Source organism: Dysidea avara, chromosome 5, assembly GCF_963678975.1.
Source record: "Dysidea avara chromosome 5, odDysAvar1.4, whole genome shotgun sequence".
Lineage (NCBI taxonomy): Eukaryota > Metazoa > Porifera > Demospongiae > Dictyoceratida > Dysideidae > Dysidea > Dysidea avara.
The window spans coordinates 35,936,617-35,963,448 of record NC_089276.1 but is presented as its reverse complement, the minus strand read 5'-3'; the positions used below and the strand labels follow the sequence as shown (position 1 = coordinate 35,963,448).

Sequence of the window (26,832 nt, the reverse complement as noted above, 5' to 3'; positions counted from 1 at the left end):
ACAAACAGGAACAGACATCAGGCCACCTGATTGCCTGTGGCTCTGATGAGCTTAAGGAGGAGATGTGGCATAAGACTATTATGGATACACAAACTGTAATAAGCCATGCATGCTATGTAATAGGTTCACTTTCATAATTAGATAATGATTGTATATTGCACGTGTGCTTTAATGATAATCACATGATGACGCCACACCTGTAGAGTGTTCAACTAAAAAATGTCAACTGGTAGAGTTCAACTACAATTAAATCACCCGATAGAGAATGCAGCTACAAACAAACAAGTCACCCCTGTAGATATCTCAGCTACAAACAAGTCAACCTATAGAGAAGAGTTCATGTGATAATTTCATACAGTAGTAATAACAAATTTGTGTAATACTTTTGCTTATCCACAAATAAAATGTCTGCTCTGGATTAGGCTTGCGTCGATTTTGCTGGCATAATTTTTGGCATAATAGGGAATGAAAAGCATAAAGCATATAATGCTGACATAATGGAGTATAATTAAGAACGTAATGGGAAAATTTCTGCCACACTAAGTATAGCTTCTGCTATAACAGTCACAAATTCAATGGCTAACCTGTTTTGGATGGTGAAATGATCCTTGACAAAGAGTGGAAAATGCACTACAGTCATAGCTAGCTACTACAAGTTTGCACTCGACGAAATGAATGCTTTTCATTGTGGGCTTGAGTTTTATAGCACACATGTAGTCATGTGCCAACTAGTACCAAGGCATGGCAAAGCAGTTTAGATGAGTTTCAATCATTGTATTTGGTATTATATAAGTGTCTCATCGTCTGATTTTGAATAAAATGTTATATGATGATTATGATTATTGGTAGCTCGATTGGAGAGAATACAATAGAAGCTCTGATGACAGTAAAGTTAGTGGTGAGTCAGTATAGCTAGTGAATGTCTGGACATTGCAAATAGTGAAAAGTCTCTGCAGGTCTGCAGTGAGATTGGGGTTAATATCAAACCAGGAAAATATTTCAAAATGATCCAGCTGTGATCGAAATTTTCTAATAGAACAGTAAGTCAAACACTCTAATAGAACAGTCATCACATGCAACAGAGAGAATGAGAAGTGTTTGTCCCCAGGAGGCTAATATGTACTTGGCATGGTGCTGCAAATGCAAGTCACATATTATACTGAGCAGTTGCTGTCCTTTGAATGGCAATTGCTACAAATCAGAAGATCAATCAGAAACCAAGCATAATATTTTCTACATAATTATTTGCATACAAAGCTACAAAGATATTAGACAAGAGAATCCTTATAGCTTTTGAGGGATTATAGACATGCACCCCTGCTCTAATATGCCTACCAACTAGGGATGCCATGGCATAGAAAATTTTATGTCACATATCATAGAGGTTTATGTCACGACATGCCATATGTCACAACATAAGTAATTTTTAAAGTTTCACAACTGAAGCTGTTACTTATGAAAGTTTATAGCTATTTTGATTTAAACATGCAAAAATCTCAACTTAAACATCAGCAGTATTAACTGTGACATCAACAACCAACACTGCTCATACTTATCTTGTGAATTTTTCTCATATTCATTGAATCAAATTTGAGTGCATTATTAAGAGATATTTATGTCATGGCATAAAGAAGCCTATGTCATATCATATCATGGAGCTTTATGTCACAAATTGTCATATGTCATGACTATCGTCGCATCCCTACTACCAACTCTGTAGTACATCCCAATTTCAAGTTATTGCTATTATTTGTATGTTGCAGTTTAACTGACACTTCTCCATTTACATTCTATCATATAAAGAAATTCTCTGCACAAGAAAAAGCACACAAAATAAAAGCATAATCCATTTCTAAAAAGCATAAAAGCAAGCATAATAGGCAAAATTTTGAGAAAATGCCAAAAAGCATAATAGGCAAATTTTGGAGCATAATAGACTCAAGCCTACTCTGGATCTCTTCCTCCTTCTGCAGTAAAGAAAAATGACAGGTAAAGCAAAGTCCCAAAGCCATCCATATACCAGGTTTGGAGTACATAATTACAAAAAGAAGTGATATCTATACCAAAATAGTCAAGCTGTAAAAATAGGGTGTGGCCTCCAAAAAAGCCACGGTGAAAAAAAAGCTAAATCCAAGGAGATGGAAAAGAAATGACTGTGTTGGTTGGTTATTAATCACAGCCATTTCTGTTTACATTCACAGACCATCACTCATATGATGATTGTTGTTTACAACAGTTGCCATTCCCCTTCACTGTACTATACGTATGCAATACTTAAAACTTCATATATACACTTGCTATTCATTTGATTTTGAATAGAAATGAAAAAATTGTGTAAATGCTTGCAATATCAATATACAATTAATTACTGAAAAGATTGAACAATGATGTAGAAGGCTTGAGGTCTATTGGTGCTGCTAAGTTCGGCATATATACAGCATTAGGCTATGATTTCTGAGGGCATGTATAGGGTGGTATATGTACTAGTAATAGCATGGGTAGCAGTGAAATTTGGGATAAATATCACAAGTGTTGTATTGGAAATGGGGATAAATTTCACGAGGCGAAGCCGAGTGAAATTTACCATTTCCAATACAACAAGAGTGGTATTTATCCCAAATTTCACTGCTACCCATGCTATTCCCAGTTAATACTATACTCGCTGCATATATGCATGCTGTGCATTAGCATTGCCATGTACGCAATTTGTCGCTATGTACTAAACACGCGTCGACACTAATTGGCGCTACATTGTTAACATAAATTCTAGCCAATGAAATTGCAATTACAACTTTTTCACTGCTGTCAGTGAAATACGGGATAAATTTCACCACTACTATTGAGACTTTTGTATGGGCAGTGAAACAGGTATGGTATTAAAATATGTACTTGAATGTAGCTTCCTAACTGGGATTAGCACAAAATATATTAACTGCTTGGTTCAACCTGCATGGATGGCAAGTAACTCTACGTGTGATAATGGTGGTTTTGGCTCTCTACAACAATAGGAACATCCTAGGAATAAACCTGTAGATGTTTGGGTAGTGGCAATATGCAGGTTGTTTGGTACAACTTTTGGAGAGATAGCTTGCTCACAGATGGATGGACAGACAGCTTTTTAGAAGGTTGAAATAATTAGAAATTGTATTTTTTTACTGTTTTGTATAATTGTATGTGTTCATGATGATACTACTACAGGTAACTAGAACAAAATGTCTGCACTGGATGTGTACTATGAGTTTAGCCCCAAACTTGTCAACAGTCTGCCAGTGAAAGACACCTTATTCTTTGTAAGATTACTTCAGAAAGGCATCTTTCCTGGAAATGTGAAGGCCAGGGTGACATCCCAGCCAACAGATGTAGAGGCAGCTGAGTACTTCTTAGATCGTGTGATTCAACCCCCTTTGGATAGTGGTGATACAGGACCATTAGAGAAGTTGTTGACAGTGATGGAGCAGTTTAACAGTCAGCAGCTAAAGAAATTGGCCAGTGACATCAGACAAAAGTTAGAGGATGGAGCTAAAACTAGTGGAATGGATGGAGCTAGTGCAACTGGAGGAAAGTTGACAGGTCAGTATACTGCTTGTACTGATACTTCATAGTAAATTTAAATAGTGTGCAGTGTGTATGTATGTTGTAGAAGAATGCAACTCACAGTTGAAACAATGTTCAGTCATTCCTAGATTCTATTTCCATTTATGAGAAGCAAATATACAGAAATCAAGTTGCTTACTTGTTTGCTTATTTAAAGCCTTAATAAAATTAACTAATGTCTATTTGGTTCCGCATGGGGTACTTGGAGATAATATGTCACTTTCTAGAGCTGCTATGGATATACATATACATGAAATTACAAGGAATGAACATCCTAACCACCCGGCAGACTCCTGTAAGCGTTCGAGCGTTAATCGATGGCTGCAGGCTCGAGGCTACTCAGTAGGGATGCAGCGATTATGCCAGCATAATTTTGGGCATAATAGGTATGTGTGGGAATCAGGAATTATGCTAGCATTTTGAGCTGATTATAAAGCTTTAACAGTAGGAAAATCTGCAGATTGCACAATCCCATTAAAAAAGATCGAGATACTCTAATAGAGCAGTCATAAATTCTAATAGAACAGTCACTGAATATTATTTTACTCTAATAAAGCAGTCACATTAAAATGAAATACTCTAATACAGCAACCAGCTAAAGAATTCAAGATTATTTGAAGCTTAAACATTAATTTAAATGGTCTGATACGGCAATAAGCTGGCATTATTAGCCTACTATGGTGGCATAATTTAGGGAATAATGGGCAATTCTCAAAAGCATAATAGGTGATTTTTTTAGCACTGTTCAAAAGCATAATGCTCAATTTTTGGAGCATAATAGCCTCATGCCTACTGCTCAGGTCCAGTCATGGATTTTTCTCCTCTCTACCTTTTCAAACATACTTTATGTAACAACTAAAGAGGCTATAGGACCAGGTGTCCTACAAACCTTTAGCACTTCTGCTGTAAAGCCTTAATAAATAAACTTATGTCCATTTGGGTACTTTGAGATAATAAGTCACTTTCTAGAGTTCCTATGGATACATATACATGAAATTGACAAGGAGAAAACATCCCAACTGCCTGGCAGACTCCTGTAAGCGTTCAAGCGTTAATCAGATGGCTGCAGGTTTGAGGCTGCCCAGGTCCAGTTATGATTTTTTCCCTCTTTTCTCCACCTTTTCAAACAGACTTTAACTTTAAGCAGGCTGTAGGACCAGGTGTCCTACAGACCTTCAGCACTTATAATTGTGCTAAAAATATATAAATTTAAAGTATCTCAATAGTTAAATCATATTACGGTAACAGTGATGCATTGTTCACCATTAAATAAATGAGCAAAACATACTCTCCAGTTTTTTTTTAAATCTTAGAACTACACAGCTCATCAATGCAAGCATGGTTTCTCCTGACACTAATTCTAAAAAATAATGAGGGTTGTGATGGCTCCATATTTTGAATTAGAAAATGGTATGCATAAAATCCTTTGACCTTTGGGAGATAATGAGGTCTTTAAAATCATGATGAGACCTCTGGAGAGGTTTTCTAAAATTATTAGAGATCTTCTATATAGTAGACAAGTACACAAAAAGTAGGGATATATTGTATTACTGTGATTTAACATTGTCCACTATTCCAGCTTGTTTCAGTCCTTTTTATCGATGTGTTATGGTCTCTACTGTAGTTGAAAATTGTGTACTTGTTTGTTAACTTTTTTTGTAAAATAAAATTATTATGGTCGGTGAACCCACGCATACCACATCAAAAGAATGAAATGGCACGGGCCCCAGCTACCAATTATTGTCTGAAAAGTAAAGTATCCATTATGCTTCGTTATCAGCTACAGCGTGTATGTTCAACCTGTTACATAGCATTATGAATCAAGAACTGCTCAAAAAGCACCACTGCAATCAAAGTAGCCACTATGAAAAAATATGGATGATTTCCATTACAAAGGTAAGCTATCATGTCTATCACTGCCAAATCAACACCTTTTGCTGTCAGCAAAGATGAACGGGACACAAAGGAGGACACTGGTAAGACTATGAAGAATGCATTGTACGCACTGCGGTATGCCAAAAGGCATTGTGTCCGGCTGAAGCAACATCAAACAGTGAAAAAATCAAGCCCATAGCCTTAGCCGCTATCGTCTGAAGGCATCAGTCAGTTACTCATTCAGTCAGTCACTAGAAAATTTTGTTTAATTTTTAAATTTCGTAGCAACTTGTTTAAAAACTTTTTGGGTCGATCTGAAGGCTTGTTTGGGCTTAGTTTTATCTGGCTGGTTTTTTGGTGATGTTTTTTCATCGGCCATGCCCAAATTTTTGTGGTCTCTATACAGTACTATGATGGGCATCTGCATGTCTCCAGTTGAGGGGACATTGGAAACAGTGGAAATTTAAAACTGAAGAAAACTGAAACTGAAAAACTGAAACGGAAAAACTGAAACTGAAAAACTAAAATTGGTCAAAACTTCATATTAACAGGTACCTCTTAACAAAGACCACCTCTATAATAAGACCGCCTCTATAATAAGACTACCTCTAAAATAAGACCACCTCATTATAGTAGCTATGTCAAGTAGGTCCAAAAATATAGCTAAGGTGTACTCATAATGTAATAAAGTATCAATCAATCAGACAGTACTTAAAAGTTGAAATGACAGCTGCAGGGTTGTACAAAAGGATATACTATCTTATCATGCCAACACCTAAAGTCCATGGTCATGTCACAAATGAAAATGGAGCAATTGCATGCATAATTGAATTTGATAATGAATTTCTCATGAATATTATTGTGCATGATTTTAGGAGTTGCATAGTTACAAAATCAACATTAATGATTCTTGACTTTGTGTCTTAATAATTGTTAGGCACACGTAATAAGCATCCTCGAAGATTTAAAAACCTGAGGTGACATCAGTAATTACTGAGGCGCAGGTAATTATTGACAGGTTTTTAAATCCTTGAAGACACCTATCACGAGTGTCTAACTATTACCAAGACACAAAGTCCAAGATCATTAATTTAACTATGCAACTCTTAAATCATGCACAATTCATGAGAAATCCAGTATCAGCAGAGTGATTATGCATGCAATTATACCCCATTTTCATTGTGACATGACCATGGACTTTAGGTCTTGGCATGATAAGATAGTATATCCTTATGTACAACCCTGCAGCTGTCGTTTCAACTTTTAAGTACTGTCTGATTGATTGATACTTCATTACATTATGAGTACACCTAATGGCCTTTTTGTTGGACCTACTTGACATGACTACTATAATGAAGTGGTCTTATTAGAGGCGATCTTATTATACAGGTGGCCTTATTACAGAGGTGGTCTTTATTAAGAGGTACCTGTTAATATGAAGTTTTGACCAATTTTAGTTTTTCAGTTTCAGTTTTTCCATTTCAGTTTTCAGTTTCAGTTTTCAATTTCCACTGTTTCCAATGTCCCCCAGTTGAGGGAGTCAACACACAGCACACCTCACTAATGACCACTGATGTGCTGAGTAGCATTGCAGATCTCACAATTGATCACTAATCTGCTATGCCTCCCCTTGAGAGGCAGAGCAAATCAGTGAGTTTTCTTTTATAGATAACAATGTGGAAAGTGATTGTGGGTTTACATTTTGTGCAAGGTATGATGACACGATGACGTTTTACTCAACCCACAGTCAATCAATCTATCTACTACTATCATACAGTACAATAGTTTCGTACTGTACAGTAGGGGCCACAAAGGAGTAGGTGTGGCCCACAAAATAACATCACCCAAAAACTAACCTCGACTTTCCCTAATGACGACAAGGCAGTATTGGTTAGGTAAAGCTAAGCCCAAACAAGCTTTCAGATCGACACAAAACGCTTTCAACAAGTTGCTATGGAATTTTAAAAATAATTTATTTAATGGAATTTTTATACTGACTGACTGAGTAACTGACTGACCGACTGACTGATCCCTTCAGACAAGCGCAACTCGATAACAGCTAAGGCTATAGGCTTGATTTTTTCACTGTTCGACGTCACTTCGGCCCAACAGGTGCCTTTTGGCATACCGCAGTACATACAATGCATTCTTCATGGACTTACCAGTGTCCTCCTTTGTGTACTATTCATCTTTGTTGACAGCAAAAAGTGTTGATTTGGCGGTAGCACTTGATGGCTTCCCTTCGTAGCAGAAATCATCCCTATTTTTCATAGTGGCTATTTTGTGCTTTTCAAACAGTTCTTAATTTGTACTGCTGTGTAATGGGTTGGACATAGCCAACAACAAAGCGTAATGGATACTTCACTTTTCAGATGATAATTACTGGGGTGCATGCAACATAACACTTCTTATTGTTTTACTTGTGATTTAATATCGTGCACTACTCCAACTCATTTCAGTACCTTTATCGATGTGCTATGGTGCCTACTCTAATTGAAAATTCCATTTTTTCTGTGTACTTGTGCTGTAAATACACCCACACCATTTTCTAAGTCAGTCAGAAGCTGCCACTTGTCACTCGAAAGTGTTCCACTGAGACAAGTATCTACTGTATGATATTTTAGGGATTTATGTTGACCAACATTTAGCTCGGTGCCATCTTGTGGAGTATGTTTTACAGAGAGTTCATGGGAATCTATATTGATTTACTATTGAGTACTTTTATGGCTTCCCTGATACATTTTCTATTCATTTTACTTTTCAGGTTCTTTGAGCGTGATATGATTAGTAATTTTAATGGCATCGTATCTAATATGAAATAGTATAAATTAAGCAAATGTTGTACCAATTTGGTGCTTTTATCAAAAAGTGAACGATTTTTTTCACTTAGCTGTTCTATAGACTAGTAGAGTCAATCATTGAAAAATGTGAGTGAAGTCTCTCTAGTCTTTTAATTTGAAATGACCAGTATTAGTAGGCACCAACACAGTGTCACAATAATCAATAATTAATATTGGTAAAGCATGGTAATAGCTTCATCTAAGTGGTTTAAGGCGACAAACTTTGCATCTGAATAGATGAGAAAGGGATGGTCATATCCAAAAGCTGATCAAGGGAGGTGTCCATTCAGGTCATTAGCTTGCATGTTAAAAGCATGGAGGGTCATGGTATATGAAGCCATAGATGTGCAATATATTGTTTCTGTTGGATTATGCCTGTACTTTTGATGCTGAAATGTTGGCTCCATTAGAAGTATTTAAAAGGTTATTTACCAAATTTTGAAAGATTTTTTTGATTGCACGTGTATATTTGAAATACATTCATGTGACTGCAAAAATGAGATTGTGTTGTATGGTTTCCTGACCAGCTAGAAATGGACTTATAACCTAGTTTAAAAGTTTCAAAGCATGCTATAAGGCAACGATTTTGACGTGCCACCGTATTTCAAATGATTAAGTATACCTCACAGAAAATTTGGTGCTTTTATCACGAAGTGAACGATTTCATCAAAATTTGTTGCTTAGCTGCTCTACTATACTGGCTCCTTTATGTTTAATCTCACTTTGGCTGAACGTCGTAGATTTCATACTGCCATGCAAGTTTATAAGATCTTAACAAAGTTGTCACCCTCCTACCTGCATACCACATTCAAATCTGCAATGTCTGTCACAAGCCATACAGGACACAATTCACATCATTTGTATGTGCCTACCGTGCACTTAAACTATGGAAAGCATAGCCTCTAATATCATGGCACGACTATCTGGAACAGCCTGCCCACCTGACTAACTGAAATGAAGTCATTAAATAACTCTTATTTTAAGCTATGTTTACTATTGTTAAATGTATCTAATCAAAAACAGCCGAGCTGTAAAAAAAGGTGCGGCCCCCAAAAAGGCCATGGTGAAAAAAGATGTGAAATCCAAGGTGGCGGCCAAGAAATGGCTGTGATGGTAGGTTAATGGTTACATTTTAATAACAACAATTCAGGTGAATTTGGTGCCAAGACCAAGCGGCACAAAATTCACCTGAATTGTCGTTATTAAAATGTAACCATTAACCTACCATCACAGCCATTTCTTGGCCGCCACCTTGGATTTCACATCTTTTTTCACCATGGCCTTTTTGGGGGCCGCACCTTTTTTTACAGCTCGGCTGTTTTTGATTAGATATCACTTCTTTTTGTATTTGTATACTGCAAAGCCAGCCTATGGCTGGCTTTGGGGCTTTTTTAACCCATGTGTTTTTTTCTTTAACACAGGAAGAAGAAAATAACTTAAAGAAGAATTTTAGTACTTCAATTATTTTTGATTTTATTAGTAATTATACAAATTATATACATATATTTATTACATACCCATTATTCCCCACAGGATTTTTTTTGCAGCTGATCTCTCTACTGGGTGACTTGAAATGTAGCTGAACTATATACAGGATAGTTTCTTTGTAGCTGAACTCTCTACAAGGTAACCTCTTCTAGCTGATCTCTCTACAGGGTATTTTGTTTCTAGCTGAACTCTCTACAGGTGATTTGTTTGCAGCTAAACTCTCTACATGGTGGTGTCTTTGTAGCCGAACTCTCTACATGATGGTTTCTTTGTAGCTGAACTCTCTATAAGGTGACTTCGTCTAGCTGAACTCTCTACAGGGTGATTTTTTTGTAGCTGAACTCTCTGCAGGGTGATTTGTTTGCAGCTGAACTCTCTACATGATGGTTTCTTTGTAACTGAACACTCTACAAGGTGACTTCTTCTAGCTGATCTTTCTACAGGGTGAATTGTTGTAGCAAAACTATCTACAAGGTAACTTCTTCTAGCTGATCTCTATACAGGGTGATTTGTTTGTAGTTGAATTCTGTACAGGTGGTTTCTTTGTAGCTGAACTCTGTACATGATGGTTTCTTTTTAGCTGAACTCTTTACAAGGTGACTTCTTCTAGCTGAACTCTCTACGGGGTAATTTCTCTGTAGCTGAACTCTCTATATGATGGTTTCTTTGTAACTGAACTCTCTACAAGGTAACTTCTTCTAGCTGATCTTTCTACTGGGTGATTTGTTTGCAGCTGAACTCTCTACATGGTGGTTTCTTTGTTGCTGAACTCTCTACAAGGTGAATTCTTCTACCTGATCTCTCTACAGGGTGATGTGTTTGTAACTGAACTCTGTACAAGTGCGTTTTTGTGGGTGATCTCACTGCAGGTTAATTTGCTTGTAGCTGAACTGCTTACATTGTGTCTAGTTTCTAGCTGATCTCTCTACAGGGTGATTTGTTTGTAGCTAATCTCTCTACAAGTTGATTTAAGTGTAGCCGATCTCTCTGCAGGTTGATTTGTTTGTAGCCGATCTCTCTACAGGGTAATTTGTTTGTAGCTGAACTCTGTACAAGGTGCTTTTTTGTAGGTGATCTCACTGCTGGTTGATTTGTTTGTAGCTAAACTTACTAAAGGGTGATTTGCTTGTAGCTGAACTCCTTACATTGTGTCCAGTTTCTAGCTGATCTCTCTACAGAGTGATTTGTTTGTAGCTGAACTCTCTATAAGGTGATTTGTTTGCAGCTGAACTCTCTACATGGTGGTTTCTTTGTTGCTGAACTCTCTACAGGGTGTTTTGCTTGTAGCTGAACTCTCTGCAGGGTGATTTGTTTCTAGCTTATCTCTCTACAGGTTGATTTGTGTGTAACTGATCTCTCTACAAGCTGATTTGTTTGTAGCTGAATTCTCTGTAAAGTGTTTTGTTTGTAGCTGACCTCTCTTCAGGGTGATTGTTTATAGTTGATCTCTCTACAGGGTGATTTTTTTGTAGCTGACCTCTCTTCAGGGTGATTTGTTTCTAGCTGATCTCTCTACAGGGTGATTTTTTGTAGCTGACCTCTCTTCAGGGTGATTTGTTTCTAGCTGATTGCTCTGCAGGTTGATTTGCTTGTAGATGAACTCTCTACAGGGTAACTTGCTTGTAGCTGAACTCCTTACTTTGTGTCTAGTTTGTAGCTGATCTCTCTACAGGGTGATTTGTTTGTAGCTGATCTCTATACAAGTTGATTGTGTGTAGCTGATCTCTCTGCAGGGTGATTTGTTTGTAGCCAATCTCTCTACAAGGTAATTTGTTTGTAGCTGAACTATCTATAAGGTGATTTGTATGTAGCTAATCTCTCTGCAGATTGATTTGTTTTAGCTGAACTCTGATTTGTTTTTAGCTTATCTCTGTACAGGTTGATTTGTGTGTAACTGATCTCTCTACAAGCTGATTTGTTTGTAGCTGATCACTCTGCAGGTTGATTTGTTTCTAGATGATCTCTCTACAGGTTGATTTGTTTGTTGCTGATCGCTCTAAAGGTTGATTTGTTTGTAGCTGAACTCTCTGCAAAAGGTTTTGTTTGTAGTTGATCTCTCTACAAGGTGATTTTTTGTAGCTGATTTGTTTCTAGCTGATATCTCTACAGGGTGATTTTTTGTAGCTGACCTCTCTTCAGGGTGATTTGTTTCTAGCTAATCGCTCTACAGGTTGGTTTGTTTGTAGCTGAACTCTCTACACGGTGATTTGCTTGTAGCTGAACTCCTTACATTGTGTCTAGTTTCTAGCTGATCTCTCTACAGGGTGATTTGTTTGTAGCTGATCTCTCTACAAGTTGAATTGTGTGTAGCTGATCTCTCTGCAGGTTGATTTGTTTGTAGCCAATCTCTCTACAAGGTAATTTATTTGTAGCTGAACTGTCTAAAAGGTGATTTGTTTGTAGCTGATCTCTCTGCAGGTTGATTTGTTTTAGCTGAACTCTCTACAGGGTGATTTATTTGTAGCTGAACTCCTTACATTGTGTGTAGTTTCTAGCTGATCTCTCTACAGGGTGATTTGTTTGTAGTTGATCTCTCTACAAGTTGATTTGTGTGTAGCTGATCTCTCTGCAGGTTGATTTGTTTGTAGCCGATCTCTCTATAGGGTAATTTGTTTGTAGCTGAACTCTCTATAAGGTAATTTGTTTGTAGTTGATCTCTCTGCAGGTTGATTTGTTTTAGCTGAACTCTCTACAGGCTGATTTGTTTGTAGCCGATCTCTCTACAGGGTAATTTGTTTGTAGCTGAACTCTCTACAAGTTGATTTGTGTGTAGCTGATCTCTCTGCAGGTTGATTTGTTTGTAGCCGATCTCTCTACAGGGCAATTTGTTTGTAGCTGATCTCTCTACAGGGTGATTTATTTGTAGCTGACCTCTCTTCAGGGTGATTTGTTTCTAGCTGATCTCTCTACAGGGTGATTTTTTGTAGCTGACTTCTCTTCAGGGTGATTTGTTTCTAGCTGATCGCTCTACAGGTTGGTTTGTTTGTAGCTGAACTCTCTACACGGTGATTTGCTTGTAGCTGAACTCCTTACATTGTGTCTAGTTTGTAGCTGATCTCTCTACAGGGTGATTGTTTGTAGCTGATCTCTCTACAGGTTGAATTGTGTGTAGCTGATCTCTCTGCAGGTTGATTTGTTTGTAGCCGATCTCTCTACAAGGTAATTTATTTGTAGCTGAACTGTCTAAAAGGTGATTTATTTGTAGCTGATCTCGCTGCAGGTTGATTTGTTTTAGCTGAACTCTCTACAGGGTGATTTATTTGTACTGAACTCCTTACATTGTGTGTAGTTTCTAGCTGATCTCTCTACAGGGTGATTTGTTTGTAGCTGATCTCTCTACAAGTTGATTTGCGTGTAGCTGATCTCTCTACAGGTAATCTGTTTGTAGCTGAACTCTCTATAAGGTGATTTGTTTGTAGCTGATCTCTCTGCAGGTTGATTTGTTTTAGCTGAACTCTCTACAGGGTGATTGCTTGTAGCTGAACTCCTTACATTGTGTCTAGTTTCTAGCTGATGTCTCTACAGGGTGATTTTTTGTAGCTGAACTCTCTTCAGGGTGATTTGTTTCTAGCTGATCTCTCTACAGGTAGATTTGTGTTGATTTGTTCATTGCTGATAGCTCTAAAGGTTGATTTGTTGCAGTTGAACACCCTGCAAAGTGTTTTGTTTGTAGCTGATCACTCTAAAGGGTAATTTGTTTGTAGCTGAACTCTCTCCACAGTGACTTGTGTGTAGCTGAATTCTGTGTAACTGAATTCTCTAGAGAGTGACTTAATTGTAGCTGAATTCTCTACACAGTGCATGACTTGTTTATAGCTGAACTTTCTTCAGTGTGACTTGTAATGTTCTGAATCTCTATAGTGATATATTTGCTTAACTCTCCTCATGGTGACTGTCTTCTTGCTGAACTGTCTATAAGATTAACTGTTTGCAGCTGAACTCCCTACAGAATAACTTGTGATGTAATAAAATTCTATAATGGAGTAAATAAATTAGCCGAATGCTCTATTAGGGTGACTGTTCTATTAGAGTATCTCGATCTCGCATTTGCTACACGGAGTTGGCTTTCGAATCATAACTCAGTGGTTTGTAATCCGATTCTTCTGTACTACTGTAAGGACTTTCTATGAAGATTATTCCAGCTATACACCGATTTTCAGCTCATTGCTCTAAGCGGTTTGCCTAGTAGGCGTGAAAACTAATACTTTTTTATTCATAAAAATTGATCGCGTAATTGTGACACAGGTTGGGTTTTGTGTCATATCTCTGTCGTCTTTATCTCGATTCCTTTCAAACCACCAAAAGGCACTCCTACGATGGTTACTCCATCTACATAGCAATTTTCAACTCATTCCATGAAGCGGTTTACCCTGTAGGCGTGACAACAAATCGATCTTGTTTTACGCGAATAATCGGTCATAACTCCTGAACCATTCATCGGATTTGTACCAAATTTGATGCTAGGATTCGCCTTTGGACTCCCTTTCTGTGTGCCAAATTTCAAGGCGATCGGAGTACGCGTTTGCTTGTTATAGCAATTTTTGCAAGTGTGCGAAAAGACGAAGAAGAAAAAAAAACGAAGAAAAACAAACGAAACTTTGGCAGCTCGTATCTCGGAAATGGTTGGAACGATGTCCTTCAAATTTGGAATGTAGACTCCCTTGGCTGGCGGGCAACTGTGTAGCAAATTTGGTTCCAATCAGATAAGTGATCACCGAGATACAAAGGTGTGAAAATGACGTTTTCGTTCTTCCTGTCAATATACTCACGGTGTGGCGCGCCGGCTTCTTGGGCCGCACGACACACTACCGTGTGTCTTGATGCATGTACCTATGTGTTATCATGAACCACGATAGTGGGTTCATAATAGGGATCGCAGTGGAATTTTTGAAAATCCTAATAAAGCAGTCACCTAAAACCAGCCTTAGAAAGCAGACTCGAGCATAAAATAACCCTCAGAAGGCTTATTATCAAACATTGAACTCAGAAAAATTGTGATATAACAGTAAAAATGGTCTAGACGAAATTTGGAAACATTCAAAAATTGCGAATTTTACGCGCATTGTTCATATTATTATTTTGTTTCACTCGTGTACAGCCCAAGGCTTCCATTTTTTTCACGATAAAAACTACACAGCCTTACTCACTGAGTCCTTCCACGTGTCCATGACCCATTAATTAACCCGTACTCCACAGATCGCTAACCGGCCTCCACCTCGATAAATTTCTAAGTTCTTCGCCATTGCGTGCTGTTCCGTATATGGAAGAAGCCATAGAAGAACAAAATTACGGGATCTTGTGTGCTCAGGGATGCGTATTGTTCGACTATAGTCTTTATAACGTTAATAGATGGCAGATTGAAGTTGTGCAGCACTCTTTTACCTTACAAGATCGCCATAATAGGGTCTCTAGTGAGCTGCCCGTCTTCGCTACGAGAAGTCGTTCAAGCGCGCATGCAAGGCATCATAGTCCAGTTTATTCTTCTTCCTAGCCATTACAGTGAGTGCTTTGTTTGTCCATTATAGATGGAAGATAAATGGTAGCGCTGATATCATGGCTGCTTTTCACACGCAAAAAAGGTTGGGTGGGGTGTTTATTACATCCCTACCATTTAAAAATATTTTGTGGTCTAACCACATATCATCAACAACCCTCCCATATGGTATCCATGTCATAAACAACTTACAGAGTGTGAAGCCTGACAGTCTTATATGGGAGGATTGTGTGCTACTGTGCTTATGTCACTGTAACTAGCTACTGTGTACATATTCTAGCACACTCTCCGATCAGCTAGTGACATTGACAGTTGCAAACATTTAGCCATGACCACATGCATGCTAACCAGACTTTGCTGACTATACCTATGGTGTTCCACTTTGTGACACACTGTTGCTAGCAGGCTACACCTAGGCTTTCCAGGGCTAGAGCCCAGTCTACGTCCTGGCAATTGGAACTCAATATGCTAGTTTAAAGTACTTTTGCATGTATGGGTAATGACTGCCAAATCCCTGGTAATCATGTAAGACTGGCTACACCACTGGCCACTGGTAGTGTGACATTGTGATTTGTACATGCAGACACCGGCATAGGAAGACTTTTTGGCCAAGCCTAGCCATCTCCTATTTAGCTTGATTAATATCAACTCACAATGGTGCTGCTGTATTCAGCCCTGTTCATACGTGCATTTATACAAAGGTGTTGTAAAGCGTCATCGCTACAATAATAGCACTACATGTACAGCTACAATGTATAGCTATCTCTTCACTACCTATTATGCTAGATAACTCTACACCTATAATGTACGTGCTTGATGTATGCATCGTTATATCACGTGAAAATTTATGAAAAAAAATTGGACTCTACAGGAATTATAACACTAACAGTTACCATTCTTATAACTTGTATCATAGAGTTTCATTCTTGTCCTTCTGTTAGAATAAACACCTAAGACATCTTGTTCTTCTTCAAGTCTCCTGTGCTGCCATCAACACTGTCTCCTGTATGATAGGTGCACAATCAGTAATTCTTCTGACAGGTAGGTACATGTAGCTCATATAGCAGTGTGTTTTCAGCGATGGCACAAAGTGACGATAATGGCTCAAACACTGAGTATAGACTAGGAATTAATGTATCCTGCCTTATATTTTGTGTGTGTACAAATGAATCAGGATGAAAATACAGTCTTTATCATAGATTACAAAATTAATATTGCATTAACATATCTAATGAGTTAGCCTTTTAAACTAAGGAATCTCTGTTAGCTTACTACACTAATGTGCCAATTAACTTATAATCCATAAATAGATTTGGAAAAAGTACACAAACTAGACAAATTAAAAATTTAAATAAGAAATAGGGATCACTGAAAAAAGCCACGAAACAAGAAGGGATCGCTGGGGATGGTAATGTAAACCACAAATCCCTATTTTGACTCTCTGTTGGTGGTAATGCAAACCACTAACTCCTATTGTGACTCACTTCAAATTGACAGAGCATGTAACTAAAAATTTATGACAGAGAGTCAAAATAGGGATTTGTGGTTTACATTACCATCCCCAGCAATCCCTTCTTGTTTCGTGGCTTTTTTCAGCGATCCCTATTTCTTATTTTAAATTTTTAATATGTCTAGTTAATATGTGTTTGTCAGGGCACAGCTGAAAAACAGCTTTAGTTGACGCTATCTCCCTGTTTAAATAACAAGGGAAACAATATTTGTACACAACCTATTTCTCATCAATTTTAGTCACAGCTCCAACATTTACAACACCACCATCACCACAAAGTGTAGACCTCACACAAACTGCCACATTAACATGTTCTGCTACTGGTGATGATGTGAAGTTCCAATGGACAATTTGATCAGGATCATTTCCTGGTAAAGTGACTGGTATAAACACCAATACCCTGGTGATCCCAGATGTGAGGTCATCTGATGATAACACCTACTCTTGTACAATTAGTAATGATGGAGGTAGTATTACATCAGATCCTGTTCAACTAACAGTTACTGGTATGCAGTGTTGGGAGTAACGTGTTACGTAATATTATTACTTTTGTGGTAACAAAGTAATATAACGAAATACGCTATAAAACAGGTAGCTAATATAACTCAAGTTACTTTACCTACAAATGTAACGTGTTACCTAAGTAATGTAGTTACTGTAACGAGTCTAATATTACGTAATATTATTACTGCAAGTAACGAAGTTACTAATCTCGTTAGTTATCCCTGAGTAACGCATAGCCACAACAAAGTAACGAAGCCTACTGAATGAAGCTTATTCACCAGCTTCTTACTTATAACCAAAATTTGCATATTGTCCAACAACGCAATCATGTCACGTGATAAGGTGGTAGTTTCATACGTGACAGCTTAAGGCTGTGGACACAAAGTAATATAATATGTAATATTATTACAGTTACTTTATTTTATGGGTAATATGTAACTGTAACTAAATAGTTCAGTTGCATGTAATATGTAACTAGTTACTTTTACAAAGTAACTTGCCCAACACTGCTGGTATGTAAGTTAACGCATCATGCTTTAGTTTTAGTATGTGTCTGGAAAATTTACTTGTGGATACGCTACTAGTGTATATCTCATTGTAAGGTTTGTTACATATGGTTTGGCATTACAACTCTCCAGCTTTCACTATGACAGTTAATCTGCAGATCAATTTCCAAGTTACTCTTGTAAGCACTTTGCTTTGTACATGTAGCAAGAAATTGATTCTTTTTGTGAAAATATTGCTTATTACTCTTTTATTGTATGCACTTGATGTGCATCAAAGTTGGCTGTTATATTTGTTAGAACCTCTTTTTAGTGTGCCATATGAGTGCATGTTTGTGTTTATGACCTGGAGTATAGCCAGAACTTAAGTACTAATCCAATTATTGCTAGTGGTCCTGCATCTGTTCATGGCTATGCCAGTTATCAGACATGGTTACTTAGACCCCTTTATTTACTTTAATAGAAGACAAAACACAGTTGGATGTAAAGTCAAACACAAAAGAACCTATAGAGGAAGACTCTCCAATGCCAACAGATTCTGCAAGTAATATTGATGGAATGTGGAAGCTGTTAGATGAAGTGCTAAAGAGTCTGAAGGGTGAGATGATTTATGATGACAATCTTACAAATGCAAAACCAAGCTCCATCAATGGACTGTACAAGAATTTGGCAAGCCTTGAAGCTGCACTGTATCCCATTGCTCTAAATAGTGAATGGGATTCTGACAAACGCCAACGATGGCTACAAGAAATAAATGAAGCCAGTAAATACTCGCAGGCACATTTTACATCTTGTTTGCTTACTTTTGAAGGAGAGCTAAGAACCAAATCACAGGAGCCAATGTGGATGAAGTTGCACCGTCGAAATTGGATTGGAACTTGTGTACAGTTGGGTGCTGACAGGTTAGAGCTAAGAAAACAGACAATTACCCATACTGTTAAGCCAGAAAGAACTCCACCACAAAGACCTGCAGCTGCATTACAACAGTATCGTCCATACACAACCAGCAGCGATAAACCATGGCAGCAACTAATAGAATCCACGAAGACAAAAATATCCACTGTCCAGCCATTATCTAAGCCTCAAGTTCAATCATCCAACAGTAAACCCCAATCATCCACTTCTAAACAATTAAACACTACTAAACCACAATCATCCACAACAGAGTCAACCATTACAGAGCCACACTCGTCCTGTATTAAACCACAATCATCCTCTACAGAGCCACAATCATCTACTATAGAGCCAGAATCATCCACTACAGAGTCACAATGGTCATCTAAAGAGCCACAATTGTCTACTACAGAGCCACAATTGTCTACTGCAGAGCCACAATTGTCTACTACAGAGCCACAATTGTCTACTACAGAGCCGAAACATGCAAATGAACAGAGGCCAAGGCTGTGCTGTTTCTTTAATTGACTCTGTAAAATTGCTTGGTTTTTTGGGTATTTTGGTCTACTCTTGTGTAACTATGCATGTATTATATAATATACTAGTGTAACATTGTACCTTACACGTTATTAGACTCATGCATTATACAGTTCTGTAAACATTAATATAGTGAGTGTATTCTTATTAATTTTATTATGCACAAGCCTCAAAATGAGGGTGTGTGCATATAAAGTACATCTATAAAATATCTATAGTCTAATAGTATTAAGTTTGCTATATAATAAAGTTGTTCAAGTCAGTTACTGTACTTACTGAGTAGAAATCACAGGGTAATAAGTTCCATAGTCTGATTGAAGTTGAGCAGAGGAAAGAATGATAGTAACAATTAGCACCAGCCTATTACGCTGGCATAATTTTTATAGCATAATAGGTGCCTTGAAGCATCAAGCATAATGCTAGCATAATGGGTAGATTTTGCCATACTGTAAACTGTTATCAGTGAAAAATGCAAATCATGGGAGAAGTTTGACATAACTATTCTATCTGTAAAGTCTTGTAAAGCCATACCACTGCTTTCCTATGTACTGAAATGGAAGTATATAGTGGAATGAGTAATTCTAATAAAGCAGTCAGGTACATTTGACATTAGAGCTATTTGGCTGCCAAATGAATTTTCAATAGTAACAAATGCTTTCAGGCCAAACATTATTGTCATCCATACACATTAGTTAAACATGGAGGTTGAGGTAAAAGTATGAGCATAATTTTAAGTATATATAATAGGTTAAATTTTTTAGCACTGTAGCATACTGTAGTATAATAGGTGAAAATAAAAGCATAATAGGCTGGTGCCTAGTAACAATTCAATCTTGCAAGTAGACTGATAAATCTCTTTAGATGACTCCGTGTGCCTGATGTTATTGGATGGATATGTTGTGAAAAATTGATAAAAATTAGATTGTTAATAATTTTATAGAACATAGTAATGATAGCTTTGGTCCTTCTTTGTTCTAGAGACTCCCAGTTCAGTTTAATTAACATAGTTGTGATGCTAGATCAGAGTAGCTTGAGAAGTTGTTAAAGACAAAATAGGCAGCTCTCCGTTGTATATGCACCAGCCTATTATGTTTTTAATTTTGCCTATTATGCTATGCTGCAGTGCTCAAAAATTTTGCTTAATATGCTCATAATTATGCTCAAACTTTTTGCTACAGTTCCCATGTTTTGTTACTTTCTAATGGATAATGATAAACTTTGGCTTATGAACAACTGAAATGTACTCGTTGTGCATTAAGAATTTGGCTACATTGTAAACTATAATAACAGTCATGTCAGATAACTACTTAATGCCATATGAGTGGCATCGACTGTTCTGTTATTGTAAGTCAACCTTTTTCTGTGGCATGCATTTTTGCTTACAGTATGACAATTATGCTGTGATGCTTTCAGGCACCTATTATGCTCAAAATTATGCCAGCATAATAGGCTGGTGCCTACCATTGTACCATTTCAATTCTTGATATATCTGCTTTAGTATAGAGTGACCACACAACAGAGGCACACTCAACTATTGGTCTAACATATGTATTGTATGCAAGAGATTTAATATTAGGGGAGCAATTTCTAAGATTTCTTGTAAAAATGCTTGAATTAAATTCGCTTTGTTGCAAATATTAATGATGTGATCATGCCAAGACAGTTTGATTGATGGTGAATCCTAAATATTTTGCTTTGGTTACTTGATGCAGTAATTGGTCATTTAATTTATAAGCTGAATTAATTGGATTTCTCTTGTTAGTAATAGTAAGATGTTCACACTTTGAAACATTTAGTAACATTAACCATTCTCGTGCCCAGCGAGCAGCAATAGTCAATAGATAAGTCCTCTTGCAGAATTAAAATGTCTTCCTCTGAATTAATTTCTCTGTATAGAATTACATCATCAGCATAAAGCCTGATTGTGGAAAACATTTTAGTAGGTAGGTCATTAATGTACAATAGGAAAGAAGAGATCCTAGCACCGAGCCTTGAGGTACTCCTGCGAGGACACTACTAATACAGTTGTTCTCATTATCTAGTAATACTTGCTGTCGTTTGTTTTGGAGAAAGTCACTTATCCAATTATAAAGAGGTCCTCTTATGCCAAGGTGAGATAGTTCATATAGTGGGAAACTTTGTCAAATGCTTTAGAGAAATCAAGTCGAAGGAGATCAATTTGGTTTCCTGCGTTTAAAGATGAAATTAGATCTCGAACTGTTTCTAGCAATTTTGTTTCGCAGGAGTGGTTTTTCCAAAAATGTTGTTCACTACAAATTATATTATGCAAGTTAGCATAAGCAGATATGGAAGAAACTACACTGTGTTCAAACACTTTACAGTAGACATAAGTTAAAGAAATTGGCCTGTAATTTGTGGGATCAGTTCTTGATCTTTCTTAAAGAATGGGATGACAAAAGTACTGTTCCAATCAGTTGCATCCTTGGTGAAGAGATGCATTGAATATTAAGGCAAGTGCTGGTGCTATGTGCTCGTATGTTTCCTTAAGAAATCTAGCAGGGAAACCATCAAGGTCATGTGACTTGTGAGCATTCAGATTGTTCACACTGCTTGAAGTATCTTAGTTTACTACAGTGGTATATCCCCAGTATATGGAACAGTTAATTGTTTGTTATTTTAGTAGTTTTTCAGTAAACCCGCATTCACTGATGTTTTACTGAGAGTTTAAAACTTAGTAAAATAATTATGTTCTATATACTTAAGTTTACTGATACTTTACTATCAGTATAACTACAGTAAGGCATCTTAACAAATTAGTAAACTAAGAACCTTCAAGCAGTATCAAGAGGGGTATAATACCATCAGCATCAACACTGATAAAGTGGAGGAATACTAGGGAGTGGACTGCTCTCAAATAGAGGTAACCGATCTGCAAAACTGTTGCCAATTGTAAAAACTGATGAAAAGTGATCATTTAAAATGTTTGCCTTGTCAACATTATCAGTGTATATCTTATTATCTTTCTGAAACATTGGTATTCCACATTGGTCATTCCTCTTTGATTTACTATAAGACCAAAATCATTTATTACCAGACAAACTGTTGTTATCTATGAGTTTAGATACATAGGAATCATGTGCATTACAGCATTCTCTCTGAACTAGGCGTTTTAGGTCTTTATATGCTTCCCAACCAGATTCAAGTTGAAAAGAACGAACTTTATTATATAATTTTCACTTTTTATTGGATAGATGTTTGATATTGGTACTAATCCAAGGATTTCTAGAAGATGGTATGCACAGTTTAGAAGGAATTAGTTGTAAACATTTATGACATTCATCTTTGAAAATATTCCACAGATCTTGAATTTGGGTATCAATAGCATATTCAGATACAAACCTAGTTGAAAAACAATGCATTCTTTCATTAATTAACAGACTGCCAGTCAGCTTGGTGCCACATAAACACTGTTCGGGGTTTGGGTTCAGCAACGATGGCTGATAGGGTAGATTCAATAGTGATGACTTTGTGATCACTTAAACCATAAGTAACCTCAACTCTGTAAATTAAACTAGGTCTGTTGGTAGCAAACAAATCCAAGGTATTACTATACCTCTTGTTGGTGAGTCAACCATTTGAGTAAGTCCAAAAGAACTGAATGTATCAATTAATATATTACATAAGTCTAAAGGGTATGACCTACCTACGGTAGTGTTTAAACTCCAGTTAATATTTGGTAGATTAAAGTCACCTGTAACCCACAAAACAGCTTTCTCGTACTTAATACACAGATTTTCTATTATTTTACATACATTTTACATATATTGTATATCTCCGCTGGGTGGTCTATATACAGTCAATACAATTAAGATTTGGCCATCAGACAGATTGACTCAATGTATAAACTTTGCCTCGGGAAAAAAAGTTTCTTGGCTACGCCACTGTAATTATACAGTTCTTAATTAACTGTAGCTCTCATTTGAGTACCAAGAATGAAGGATTCCTTCCATAGCTTGAAGCTAATAGTTTGCTAATGTGTGTGGATGTTTCATGAAACCACAGTCTAAGCCTGTTCCGGTGGTATTAAACTTTGGTGGTTGGATGTGATGCTGCATAGCTAATACACGGAAGAATAATTGGAAATATGCAGAAACTTACAACAAAAAAATTTAAGATTTCAGATTTCAATGTGAGCTAATATTTCAAAGAGGCTATATGAGATTTCAAGAGAGTTGCTTGCTTGATTGCTTGACAGTTAGCTAATATTAAAGCATCATAAATTCTTGTTTGACAGGGTTACTTGATCACCCTGTTGAGGACTTCTGGATTGCTTGATTCCAGCACAAACTATGCATTTGATCACTCGGTTCAGTTTTAATCTCAGTCTCAGTTTGACTAGCTTCATTATTGGTACTGTTTTTAATGAAACAAAACCACTCAATAAATACTTTAGGATTAAGGAAGAAAATCCATCCCTCCTGGAGGAGACTGAGTGTGGCCCCGACTAGACATTGGGTGACCTGCAGTTCGATTCCTGGGGTTGGAGGGATTTTTTTCCTTACTTTGGCCCCTTTTCTGTTACACCTTTTCAGCTATAAGTTACTAAGTCTAAGTCCTTGAAATTAGGTTAGGTAATCCTAAGGCTGCAGCACATGTTGCTGCAGACCTTCAGTGCTGGTCACTGTAAAGCATTAATACAAAAAAATACAATACAATACTCTCTCTGATATTCTGCCTCAATGGGACTAGTCATTGTTATGAATTGGTACTGATGTGACAAAAGATGTTTTTTATAACTATTGAGAACCTTGAGCATTATACAAATAGACTACTGCTTCTGTTGTTTTGTTGGTCTTCAGTAGTCATTTTAAGTCTCATTTTACAGCATCTTTTCCCTATAGCGTAGAGGGTAAGTTGAGTTTCAAAATGCAAGCAACACCACAATGTCCTCATAATAACACTTTTGTGCATTATTTGTTAAATCAACAGGCTTAGTGCTCTTTAATATGTCACATCTTCATCCTCTGAAATACTAAACTCCATGATTTATTGGCTTGTGCACAAATTAATTCTGTTTGGCAAGATAGATCTTTCAATACTACAGTGCCCAAAATTCATAATTTTGTGAAGAGTTTAGGATTATTTCCACAGTCCAACAAGATTTCTGCTCTGCACAGCAGGAGACAAAGCCACAAACTACCATTCTGGCCACATGAATTTTGATAACACAGAATCATTTTCTATTATTGGTATCAGTACTGGCATGTCACGCGGTTACAAATCCCATTTCCTTGGCTTTGATATCTGTGTTTCTTCCTAACACAATATTCATACAATGGATTTCACGTGCATTTGAAAATTGCATATTGCATTATACAAACTATTCCAATAGTATTGTTCATTTCGTAAACACAAAAACCACCATATGCAATACACAATTTTCAAGCGCATATTAAATCTGCTGTAATATTATATTAATGCATAAAGCCATATCTAAACAGGAAATTGAGGGGTTTATTTAATATTACAATGAAATTACTTAGTGCCCACTAATAATTTTTCTCAGTGTACATAACATGTACTATATTGTGGCCGGCCTGACCTTTACAGTACCCATCCAAAATAATACTAATCTGAGGTTTATAAGTTACAAAAGGCTTCTGTTGTCAATGAAAGCTTCAGTTGATGTCAATTGAAACTATGAGAAACTTTGAGCACTTGACACTGGAATTTAGTGGGGTATGATGTTATCTACTTCCAGACTAAATGAAACCAAGTGTTTATAGGGTATTTCCTTTTTAAGAGACCAAGAATGTTGAAGCCTGTACATGCAGGAAGTTAGATTATGGCACCAAAATATTACATAATTATATTGATAAGATAAGCACTATAAATCAACTTACTGTACAAATGCATAGGGTTAATCTAAAACACTTTAGTTGCTGCAAATTTCATCCTTTCCCTGAGGGTGTATTAGATCATGTGAGCAGGTTTAAATGTACGGTGCATGGTTGCTTAGTTCAACCACTCAGTACTTGGACAACACACGCTTCAATAATATTGAGCAGATCATTTATTTTCAAACTATAGTATGTTCATGTTGAGCTGAACCCTGAAAAACAGCTAAAAATTAAAAGTGGATTTTTTCTCAACAGAGTTAACATTTCTGCCAACCAGATGATTATTGGTAACAGCAAAGGTGTCAACAACAGACACGTACGGTTTGGCTCCATTACAAGTTCAGGAAAGGGCTCTAATGGACACTGTACTTATATGGCTTCTCCATAGGAAATGTATTATGAAAATTTTGATTGGTCATAAATATTATGTCAAACATTTAAACAACAAGATTTTGAAATATTTTTAGCGGATCAAGCAGTACTGCAAATGAGCCAAATTTCAAGATTGTGTGTTATTGCATCCATGAGTTATTAAATGTTTTTGAGGATTCAGCTCAACGCGAACATACTGTACATGCATATACTTTTCAGTGACTACTTATTGGGGGAAGCATTGATACACAATGTAATTCTAAAGGTCATCCAATTGGAACCACACTCAATTTTTGCATACAATAGTACTTGTAGATAAAATTTGCCTGCATGATGTGTTACTGTTTTGTATACTAAATCTACACATGTACATTTGCCTTTTTCAAAGACTCTTTATTACAACACAGAGCCACTGCCCAAAATGGAGGTACATGCCTTACTTTAACTAAGCTGGGCCACATCCAATGAATCAATTCAGGTCAGTGGGACATCTGGGTCAGTGATGCTGACACAGCTTCAACCCTGCTTTCTTTTTAACGAAAATCAACCAAATTTTTAATTGTCATAATCCGGCTGTGAGAGTTTACACTTGCTTCAAGTCATTATTTCAATACTTCAGTACAATGGTAGGAGTTTATGTACAATCTAATGCACAAAACTACATCTCATGTGAATCACATTTTATAACAGAATAGATTTGTCTTAGTAAGTATATAATTTTCTCTGGGCACAGTAAAATTATTTTGTGGTTGTTGATTATGTGATAATAGGTGGTTTGGTTGAAGTTAGACCCAAGCTATGTATAACTGGAGGACATTTCTTAATCCTAGTACCTTATGAAAACTGTTTGCTTATAGGGAAATCTTGTCTGTCCGGTCTACATAACTTTTTTGTAATAATATTATGTGAAATGCTAGGCAAACACTTGACTAGCTTGCATAATTCTGTTTTCATAATAATGCATTGAAATGCGTGTACCGTAAAAGTAGAAAAATTGACAGGAAAAATATTTGTCAAATTGACAACTTGTCTATTTGATGAATTTAATTTTGACAGTTCCTCTTGCTCTCAGGGGAGCGCACTAATCATGCACAGATTGCATTCTAGGATGGCATCCCAAGCAATAGTCATGTCAGCTCGAACAATAGCTTCAGGCATTCAAGGTCAAGGTTACCACAAGTATAAAAGCAACTATACAGTAGTTATCTGGGATGTATCAGTACTATCCAGTAGGAGAGTCACTTGGTAGAAGAATGTGGCTTTAGGTGACTGCAGCTCAATGGCTTGTGCACAAGAAAATGGAAGGTATAGAAAAATGTTGTGGTACCATGCTCAGTGTGCAACTAATATTGGCCAGTTC

The 26,832-nt window shown here is 36.9% G+C and overlaps 1 protein-coding gene across 1 annotated transcript in view; it reads left to right on the top strand.

Moving 5' to 3' along the window:
• LOC136256238 (uncharacterized) overlaps positions 1–19,492 on the top strand; it is a 32,968-nt gene extending 13,476 nt beyond the window's left edge. The window contains exons 2-3 of the mRNA XM_066049171.1: positions 3,199–3,570; positions 18,272–19,492. Of these exons, the coding sequence (XP_065905243.1) occupies positions 3,213–3,570; positions 18,272–19,230 (1,317 nt within the window). The 5' untranslated portion in view covers positions 3,199–3,212 and the 3' untranslated portion in view covers positions 19,231–19,492. The remainder of the gene's footprint in view (positions 1–3,198; positions 3,571–18,271) is intronic.
• Positions 19,493–26,832: the final 7,340 nt, after the last annotated feature.